This window comes from Brachyistius frenatus, unplaced genomic scaffold (assembly GCF_029030835.1).
Source record: "Brachyistius frenatus isolate BFR_SWC_R1_liver_20210118 unplaced genomic scaffold, ASM2903083v1 Contig_6, whole genome shotgun sequence".
Classification (NCBI taxonomy): domain Eukaryota; kingdom Metazoa; phylum Chordata; class Actinopteri; family Embiotocidae; genus Brachyistius; species Brachyistius frenatus.
Genome location: NW_027210605.1, coordinates 9,844,911 through 9,855,937, shown reverse-complemented (window position 1 = coordinate 9,855,937; position 11,027 = coordinate 9,844,911). Strand labels below are relative to the sequence as shown.

At 38.5% G+C, this 11,027-nt stretch overlaps 1 protein-coding gene across 1 annotated transcript; it reads right to left on the bottom strand.

Moving 5' to 3' along the window:
• Positions 1-957: 957 nt before the first annotated feature.
• LOC138615516 (taste receptor type 1 member 1-like) lies at positions 958-7,648 on the bottom strand. Its single transcript, XM_069689181.1, has 8 exons — positions 7,548-7,648; positions 6,984-7,287; positions 6,136-6,861; positions 5,563-5,769; positions 5,045-5,165; positions 3,789-4,596; positions 3,636-3,756; positions 958-969 (listed from the first exon to the last, which is right to left on the bottom strand). The coding sequence occupies exons 2-8, from the start codon at positions 7,239-7,241 to the stop codon at positions 958-960; spliced, it is 2,253 nt and encodes a 750-aa protein (XP_069545282.1). The 5' UTR covers positions 7,242-7,287; positions 7,548-7,648.
• Between the last annotated feature and the right edge of the window lie 3,379 nt (positions 7,649-11,027).

The following is an 11,027-nucleotide window of genomic DNA, read 5'->3' as shown; positions in this document are numbered from 1 at the left end:
CCCACCGCAGGGGGCCTGACAATGCTGCTGTAATAATTGGACTATTGGGGAACTTGTTAACAACAATTAGTGAAGCAATTATGCAATTACTGCAATAAACTATTTTCTTCCAAGAGGGAAAGTGAGGCATTTGCAAGCCAATGGTTAAGGCTTATGCCCAACAATATAATGGAGGCAGAAATGCGGAGCTTCGACCACTTCAGAGGGAAAAAAACGGTACTTTTGATTTACAAATAACCTTTTAACAAGAGGGACATTTTCAATAATCAAAGTTTACGTCACTAGCTTTAAAACAATACGATAACGTTGCATGCAGACATCACACGGCCTGTATTTAAATATTTAATAGGCCTAATTGAATAGGCTTTGTTGTTGTCTGCAGGTTATTCTATTTTGCAGAGCATATTAAAAAAGTGCGATACCATCTGTGTATTGTGAATCCACTTGTAGGCTATTCCATGTCTGCATGCCACTGCACAACGCTCTTAAAATATGCAAACACTGGCCCATAATTTGGCTCACTGCGAGCGGAGCAAATCGATGTGCCGCCTTCCATTCACACGGACCCGAGGCAGCACTGGTGTGACCAAAACGCTCATTGTGCGCAACAAGGCCGCAGTAAAATAAAAGCAGGTACACGGACAGGTGCACTGGAAAAAAAATATCAGAAATATTGACGGGACTTTCTGAAAAGCCACGCGACGGGCCTGTTGGCGAAGCTCTGATCAAACATCAAATAGAAATGGCATCATGAATTTCTATACACTGGTCCCCGGGTTATTTAAAGACTTCTTACTTTGGTTTGGGAACACAATGGCCGCTGTTGGCCTGTGTGTGCCGGGGTTACCGCATGAAAAGACCAGAGGTGCACATTAACATCGCTTAAGGTTTTCTCAAGGGCCGAAATGAACTGACTGGAAAGTAACTTTATAACTCGCTGGAGGATGAAGGCTTTTGTCAAGGTCTGAGCTGAAAGACACAAGCGCCTAACAAAAGGAGAGCGCCTTTGTTAAACACTAAAGCGCATGGGTATTGATGCGCCTTGAATTGCAAAACATCTGCCATTTACTCTGAACGACGAGAGCAGGATTTGAATGAGAATAACAAAGCAGCCTTCAGCGCACTGTCTTTAGTCGCGCGTAAAACAACAGTCATATGAGCAACGTGGAAATTAAGCGTTTGGTTAGAGATTGAAAACAAATCAAAAACAAACCAAAGAGGAAACTCTTCTCCTTTTTATTGACATATAACCTTAGAGCTGACTCTCACTTCTGATGGATCGACAATGTTATCTTCCTGAACTTAAATATTAACTCCCGTCATGTCATTGCTGAAAGAGCCATTGTTGTATTAGCAGCGAATAGATGTAAAGATGTTCAGAACCAGTCATGAATTCATTCAGTCATTTCTCTTATTCTCAAAGACACAGAGGCAACAACTTTTCAGTGGTGTTTCATATTTTATTGCGCATACCTCTAAACTAATCATTAAACGCTAAAATGTTACTTTAACTGAGGCTAGCGGTTTCAGAAAACAGGAGGCCAGATCTCTCAACATAATCACAGTGACGGGCAAGGGATCTATTTTCTATTGATTTGAAAAGAAGATCGTTTAAGACAAATCCCATATGGCCACCAAACGCAAATGGCCTTTATTTAAAGTGCGTTTTGTTTTTGCTTTGGGCGCAAAAGGATGGACCAGTTGCCGGCCAAGTTTTTCCCAGGGTTTTTTCTTTATCTGAGCAAAGTGGAAAATTGAAAGGTACAAGTGAAAAGCCACGGGGCGTTCCTCCGATTCTCCTCGCTCCATATTTTGTATAACAGAACATGTGTCCCCTTAGTAGAAGCGACTTACCCAAAATAAAAAAAAATTATATAAAAAAAAAACTCCAAAAAAATTAAACGAGTGCAGGCATCTTGGCCTATAAAGTAGCTTCAGAAATATTGCTGTGTAGGTTACTTTAAGTCTTGGCTACTCATCGTTACACATATTTAGACGAATTCAAATTCTAAACGATTTATCACCATGTAACTTTAAATTGTCTCATTTGAATCACCCAAAACTAACACTGCGCAAATCTTAAAAGTGGATTATTGCGCTAAAATTCTGCATGGCATCGTGTGTGGCGAATGTAACTTTGAAATTGGTATGAAATTGTCAATTTGTTCGTGTCAGCACTCAGCTCTCCAAACGCGCCATATGCCATGCTAAGTGGCACTATTTACCAATTCGTTCCTAGTTTCACGGTCCATCCTCCCCTTTTCCTTGCCAGGAAACTGAATTGCGACAACAAAATGGCAATTTACCCTCTGCAATTGCCGCATACCCCCTGCGGCAAAGGCTCTTTCCGTTTCACTTCACGGGACAGCCCAGCCCCACTGCGCGTCACGGCGTGAAATTTTGACTTTCAAATGGAGAGAAAAATGATCGAACCAGGGCAGTAACAGGTCAGCTCTATATTTGATGCACTCATGACGGTTAGTGCAAAGTTAACCTATCATCCATAAAACACATGGTGAAAGTGCAGGTTTCCTCCCCACATACATGTAACTAAAACAATAGAATCTGAAGCATGTTTTGATTTGATCTATGATAAAATGATCAAGAACATAAAATTATGAAAACACCTGCATGGAATCTAACATGATGGTCCCCCAAATGTACAAAAACGAACTTCCCCCCATCAGTGTGGTGTTAAATGCCTATAAACATGTCCCTAAAACACAATTGTATTGAACTGATCTGTGTCTGCCAATAGTGTATCACTGCACTTAACTCACTTGCACTTAATTCCTTACCATAATAATGTAACTAGTGCCACAATTGATCAGTAAAGTTATATGTCACTGTTGGACATTGGAAATACTAATTTCAGGTGGACCATGGGGTAAGTGGTTTGATTCTTGGAAACCTGCTCCAGAGATGCATTGTATAACTTTTAATGCAGGCTATTGTAAACTACTTTTGAATGATCCTGTTGAACCAGCATATTTACCTGTCGTTACAGAAATATAAGTCTAAACTATCAGGCACAATTATCACTTTTAATTTATAGTAACATTTTCTGCAAAATCTCAGAAGAAATCCATTCAGTGGATCAAGAGATGTCTCCTTGTAATATGACTTGAAGCTGAAGGAGTAAAACTTTAACTGTGTGTATTATCAGACAAATACTTAATGTACTGACAATAGAGTAAAACGTGGTGGAACTGTTGCCTCCTGCATGTAGACACTGTGAAGTGCTGCCATCATGTGGTGACATTAATGTCACAGCAACCTCAAATATGTTCAACTTGAAACTGTGGTAATTGTATAGATCTTCTGTGCTGTCCTATTGAAGATGTGTGTGAAGCATCCATGTTATAGAATTTGTAGCTTCTTTGCAGCAACATCCATATTTTAAGGTTTGTCCACTGTCATGGCTACAATGTTGCCTTTAATCAGAATCAACTTTATGAGACAAACTCCTTCAAACTCTTGAATCTTGACAAACATGGATGTAAAATGCAAGTTGAGCGTATGGTGGAAGCATACAACCACAAGGCGGTAATTGCACTGATAGCAAGGTCATTTAACAAGCATAAAACTGTGTCATCATCAAACACATTTTTTGTGGGAAACCATAGCCTACTCACACTAATAGTTTTGGTATAATTCTGAATCAGACCTTGGAAGTACTGCTGTGTGTTTTTGTGGGGTTGAAATATAATGATGTAACATTTTGGTAAAAAATACCACAACAGAAATGAGTAGAGGCTGGTGTGTTTTTGTGGGGTTGAGAGTACTGCCAGGAGCTGGAGAGTACTGCCAGGGCACTAAGAATTTGGATGTACTTTTCACGGTTAAGCATGTACACAGTGGCAAAGACGATCCATGTGAAGATCAGCAGGAGGAGGCAGAAGGTTATTGCTTTGGCCTCATTGTAATTTTTTGGGAGGTCTTTTCCCATGTAGGAGAAAATAAAACAAAGGGAGCACAAAGATACAAGTAAAATCACAGAGCAAGAGGTGGCTATAACATTAATGTCACAGCTGAGTATGATTTTGTCTGGGTACCACGCTGTTTCATTGTAGGGTTTAGGAAGTGCAAAAGAATAGCCAATACAAATTAAGAGTCCCTGAGTGACGAATGCTGAAGCGATGACCAGCCATTGTCCGTTATATTTCATCCACCAGCTGTGGAACTTGGGGAACTTGGCGGCCATTTTGAAAATGCAAACAATTTGAAAAGAGCGCACGACGAAACATGCAAGACAAACAGTGTAGAACAAGAGAAATGGCGAATACCTTAAACCACAAAAAGAAGTTGTTGGCTTATCGAAGTGAAAAAACACACTAAGACAACACAGACTGAGGCAGCCCAAAATTAGGAAGCACATCGGTCCCCCAGCAGATCTGACAATAGGTGTGTTGTAGTTGAAGGTAAAGAGAACAGACACTACTAGTGTGAGGCCCACCAGGGTGCTGGCGCTGACCATGGTTATTATCGCCCCACGATCTGTGAATGGTATGTACTCCACCAGCCGCAGACTGCATGATGTACTTCCTTCTGCAGACCATTCGGTCTCCTTACAGGAGACGCACTTGTAGGGATCCTCTGTTTTACATGAGAGATGGACAAATTGTCAGTTAAGTTCAGGGTACTTTTGACAAATCCTTTGTGGGTAAAGAGATCTGAAACAGCTGAGGAAGCAGTGTAATATGTTCAGAATAATGATGTATGCTCTCACTTAAGATTTTCTTTGATTGTTTATAGCAGTCATTACCATAGAGGTACAGTAACTGTAATAACACTAAGAATGTATTGAATATGGACAAGAAACAGGTTCATTGTGCTGTTGGTGACAATGTTGATTCCTTAAAACTATGTGCCAGTTTATAACATAGCCATCTTTCATTGATTAAACTGCAGATTTAGTGGCATATTCAGTGGTCATAATGAACATGATCACTTACGTACACATCTCTATCCAGTGAACAAATAACATTGTTTAACCACTGTTTTTACAAATTTTTAATTTTACCTCTATTGTGATCTCATTTACCTGTGGTGTTGATGTAAGTTCCATTTGAACAGATTTCACATGTGAAGCAGCATTTGTGAACTCCATTTTGCTTTTTCATGTATCCTGCAGAGCATTCTGGGGAACATACTGAAGTTGGCACCTTTTTAAAAGACAATTATCCAGCAACAACTCAAATCAGGTAAGAAAAAGGGTGGAAACAGGTAAGGAGGAGTACCAGTAACTGAGCCTATACATCATTTACAAATTGTTAAGATAGTTTGTAAAATGTGACCATCCTATTAAACATGAAGTATTTTATTTATACATCACAAATTACCATGAAAAAACACAATGGGTTCATGATCCCAATATTGTGTTATGACAGTGACACAGGTACTACTAAAACAACATGTATCTTTGTGTACACTAATACACAGATATGCATTCTTGTGGAAGGGGAAAGCAAAAAAATATCTATTGTTATCATGATATACTGCATTAAACTTTTAATATACTATATTATACAACATTATAGTAATATGAAAAAGACTACTTACGTTTCCGTTTGTATACCACTGAATTTTGGTATTGTTGATGAATAAATTAACTGACAACTGAAAATTATAAAAGCCGATCTCCTGTGCCTCTCCACTCTGGTTCCAGAAAACTATGGAATAGGATCCTAACTTGAGGTCACCATTCTCATCAAACTGAATGATCCGGTTTAAAAGCGTAAAATTCAACTTCTTCAGCTCTGCTAGAACCTGATGCGGGTAAACACAAGTTAAAAGTTCATTAGTTCTTTGTGTTCACATTGAAAATTTTGGATGGAGCAGATGTGGTTTATCAGATGTTAGACTTTATCTGTCTTTGAAATTTCTTGAGTTTGATTCTGATGCAGTGTTTGATTGTCCTACCCTATCCACTAACCGTATCATTCCTGCACCCAATCTACTCACCCAAATATCCCTCGACTTACCTCACCACATTCTTTGTACATCATTCAAAAAGTCAGAACAAAGACGAATAGATCATCTTCAAATCTCTGACAAGGTTAAGGCCTTGGAAAAACTATAAGAGCAATATTTACATTCTCATGGTAAATAAAAAAACATTACTAGTATACTTACCATATGTGGGTACACTGTAATATTGTTGCTGCATCTGCCAGCTCCACATTGTAATGTGTTGTGTAAGGCGTGAGCAATGGCATAAACGGCAGAATAAACAGGAAAAGAAAAAGTTGGGTCCGCAGCAAAGATTTCTTCAGCACTCACGTCACTGCAGTTGCAGTACTGATTACAAAACTTCTGTGATCCTCCATCTCCACAAAGGGGCTGGCTTTCAGTCGAATAGATAAAATCTCTAAAACCAGATATAGTTGTGACTGGCTGAGACACCCCGAGTACTGTTCCAATATTTTTGATTCCTTTTGCCTTGGGGAGCCTCTTGTTTAAAGACCAGCTTTCTCCTCCTATCCACACTTTGTTGGTGACATTTAGTTGTATTGCTGACTCGATGAGAGCTTCAGCGGGCAGTTCAGAAGCAAAAACAATAATGACATGTATTTTCTGTGCTTCTATCTGTTTGAACATTTGGGAATAATTTGTGTTGTCGTTGAGACCTCTGCTATACCCCAGGCAGATGTCTGTATCCTTAATCCTCTTTCTAACCAATTCTAGTCCGTCATTGCCAAAATCGTGATCACTGTGAAGAAAAGCAACCCAGCGCCAGTTGAAGTGTTGCACAATGTTGACAATCACTTCTATGCTGTCTTTATTGGGATACACTGTTCGTAGGAAAGAGGGGAATTTCCCATTTGTTGAAAAAACTGAACTAGAAGATCCATAATTGACCTGTTAAAAGAGGAATAAGGGGAAATTGATCATTTTCAGTGACAAAAAATAGCAGCAGCCTCAATTGAAAGAAGTCATGGTAGGGTATACTGCACTCTGTTGATATAAGACTAAAAACTTACCATTGGAATGAGATCCACCATGAACAGTGGGGCTACAGTCAGGGCCTGAGTGCTTGTAAATGGACCAACCACTGCTATCACTTTGGACAGATTATTGTGTGGTTCAGCCCAGGGTTGGATCAAGCCGTTGACTGAGATGAGTTTGAAAATACCTGGAAAATTGTGTGCATCTGAGCAGTGGTCAAATATATCATAGCCAAGAGTTACATTTGGCAGTAGCTTGGTAGAGTTATTGATTTCCTCCACAGAGAATCTCATCAACTGAAACCTCCGATAATTTGATAGGCTGAAGGTTTGGTTACTTCTGTAAGTAATTCTCCCTTCACAGATGTGGATGTTACATAAAGAGTTAAGAAGAATTTCACTGAAACAGGACTGTGGTCAGATTTACTGTTATATAGCAACTCTGATAATGTTTTAGTGAACTGTATTTATTGAGTTAGGGGTAACCTTGCTTCAATAGTCATTGACTTCAGTTGAGGTAAAGCTGTTCGATGCTAAAACAACAACAAAGACAACAAAAAGAGTATAATTGGTTCTACGCAGATTTATCAGAATACTGACCTGGAGCAGTCGATGGTTTCTGGTCTGTCGTATTTAAGACGATTACTGACATGATGAATGTCAAAAAGTCCACCTATCAAATAATCTCCTTCCAGCTGGAAATCTGATGCTGGGACGGTGCACTGGCTCAAAGCATGTAGGAGAGATTCCAGCAGACACAGAGAAGCAAGAAAATGTTTCATTGTTGGAGCAACCATTTACTAGTCTCATGTGAACTCTAATGAGATAAGCCTCTTCCCTAAAAAGGCGAGCCTGCAGTGCTCATCTCCATGCACTCGGTGCGCAGCTTCAGATGTCATGAATATATTGCTTTTTCAATGGTTGAATGACAGTTCACAAATCAGTACGCAAAAAGCATCTCAGCTTTTCAAGTCTCCCTTTGATGACTACACAAGCAAGTCGAAAGCCTCAGCCATAAATTAATCTGACATTCTTATTTCTCAGACAGCCTTTTAAGTTAGCATGGGCAACATTTGTTCTGGCTAAAACTCACCTCACTGTATGTCAGAACAATGGAAGGACAGCATTTTATTAAGTCATTGTAATGATGATGCTTTTGGTTTCCAAATGCCAGACAAGAAAAGTAACATAACTTCAATTAAAACTGAGTAAATTTGTAACATTCAGGAAGTATCAATCATCTGAATCCTCAACTTTTAGCTAACAATCGCAATTTACGAGGAGCCATAAAAAAATTGGGATAATGTGCTTGTAACAACCAAACACCGTACTTGATTTAAAAAAAATTCGTCCCCTTCTTTAGTGATATACTTCACCTAAAGCGCTCCTGCCACATTTGGAAAGCTCCCTGGAAGTCCCGTTTTGTAGGCGTGTCAAGCACCATTGCGATTTGCGGTGAGCAAAATCTGATTAATAGTGGGATATGAAATATGGGTATATGAGAAACTTGTATGTCATGTTGGATAATTCACTTGCCATCAGACCACAGTTCAGGCCGTTTGCACCAAATGTTGTCCCTCAGAACATCACAGTATTCTGACAGTCTAACATTTGTGGAGTTGTAGACCATGAATTTATCCTTGTACCTGATGCGCCTTTCTCGGTCTTGGACAGTCACGTTCTGCTCCTCTTGAAACATGATTGCAACCCTAAACATCTTACCTAGCTCATTACTTCATTGCCAAAACAATTATGTTGCATTTTAAGGGACTCTGTTACTGATTTCCAGAGTTTGACACATTTGAGGTGCTTTGGTACACAAGAGGGCAAGGAATTACGCATTAAGATATGAAAGTTAGGCAAAGGTCAACTCAAACAGTGAATTAAAATCCAGCTTGGTTTGTTGATAGGAAGCATTTTTCCTATATAGAGCTTTTACATTCTAATAATTAGAAAACAGTTTAAAGGTTTTAACTCATGACTGAAAGTGAAGGTTTCAGTTGTCAGATTAAATGTCTTTATTTTGAAACAAAGTTTTAATATTAGTAGAACAGCAAATGACAGCAGTGAGAAAAGGATGAGGTTGTCGGATTGTGTGCGGTCACAAGCAAATACACGCAAATTAACTAATTAATTCAACCAGGTATCTTTGGTTTATGCTAAAATGCTACATCCTTTTACAAATAAGTTTTGCATGACCTAAACTTTGGCCACACAAGTCATTTGGAAAATAATTTGCAATCACTCTGCGGATGACGGTGATAGTCGGCCGGGCTGCGACTGGAGTGTCACCAAAGGGTAAACACCTTGTTCTGTTTGACAGGAAGAGATGGGCCTTCATCTGCAGGATTTACAGGTTGATGTAGTGGTTAATAAAAGCCACGAGATGTACTTAACAGTGTTTTTGGGTGCTAAGTGCATTGCTGTGAAATGTACTTTCAAGGGTTCACTTGTTTACTTGTAAGATAACATTTGATTTTCTACATATAGTGCTCTTTTCTATAAATATTTCTATCCATCTAAATCTTGATTTCACTCTTCACATTTTGGTGAATTTCAACTCCAAGTTCAAACTGTCAATAGTAGAAGGAAAACAAATTGCCTTAATGCTTATTTGCAAATAAAAAAAAATTTAGGACATTGTTTTAGAGACTTTAAGAGGCTTTTTGCTAAATTGCCCTCATTGTATCCCACCATTGTTTCTCAGGGCCTGTATTATGTGTCTCTTTCACCGAGTTCTTTTTTTTGATTGTTGCAATTAAAAATGCTCTATTTTCTCAAAATCCCATCTCAGAAATGGTTAGAAATTTATTGTAACGCACCTTTTTTCTTTCTTTTCTTCTGAACTTTAAGAACCATGGTCTTAAAAGAGTCAATAAGGTGACATGGCTTCACAAAACAGCCACTGCAATATAGGAATATATAGGCTACATCTTGTGTTAAAAGATGCTTTAAGTGGAAAGCTGTAAAACATGCATGTAATTTCACACCTACGGTATAATTAGACTGGTGCAGGGAAGTAAGTCCATCAGTAGCCAAATGTATTCAGTTTACCTCAGAAGTTGGAGCTGGGAATGATTGGCAGCGTTCAGATGGAAAAAGGCTGAAAAGCCACGTTCATGGTGACGTATTGTGCTGTATTTTGCACATGCAAACACTGTAGCAACATGTCAACAGTAGGAAATTGAACAGCATTGTGTTCATGACTAATTTAATGAAATGCAAATAAGACAGAAGTGCTAATAAACATTCACAGTTTTCACTCTTGTTAATGCATGCAGCATCCATTATGGATTTTAAGGTTAGGGTTGTGAGATTCTTCTGACTGTTTGAGTTGGAAATTTGACTAGGCTTGACTGATAGCTTCTCTGACTGGGAATTTGGAAATTCCAACTTTTCAGTTCATATCGAAGCATCTTTTTTCTCATAAGAGACCACATTTCCCAAAAAGCCCTGTTTGCTGTTTTTATGGTGCCCCGGCATGTGTTTTGCTTAAAAAATGACAAGGCTTGCTGACTGTAAATAAGAAAGTATTTTGGATGATGAAGCAAAGTTTTATTTAGAAAGTTTTACTTTGTGCTGTATTGTCTATAGAAGAGCTCCTATTGTCTACCTTTACAGTGGAGAAATTGAGAATTTTGCAAAAATTGCAAGTTCCTGGAAATATTAGAGATATAAGATTTGTTGAATTTGATTTATTTGATTTAGTATTTAGCTGTTTTTGTTTTTTTGTTTTTTTACCCCTGTTATCATTTATAGGCAGATGATCACATGTTCCAAGTGACTATATTCGGGCTAAACAGTGCTTATGATGGGCCAATTTCATTTGAACCAAAAAAGAAAAAGCACCTATTGTTTACCAGAAAGAAACAAGTTAAATCTTGAATTTATATTTGAACATACTTGTGTTAACAAACTTTATAAAATCAAAATCTCTACGACAACTGCACACAAGTCCTGTACAACTCATTGTACTCTAGTTTCAGTCTGAATACAAATTCTTGAGTTCACAGTAAAGTACAAGAACATCAAAAAACAGTTGAGCAGAAAGTAAAACATACAATCCAGTTTAGGATTTTA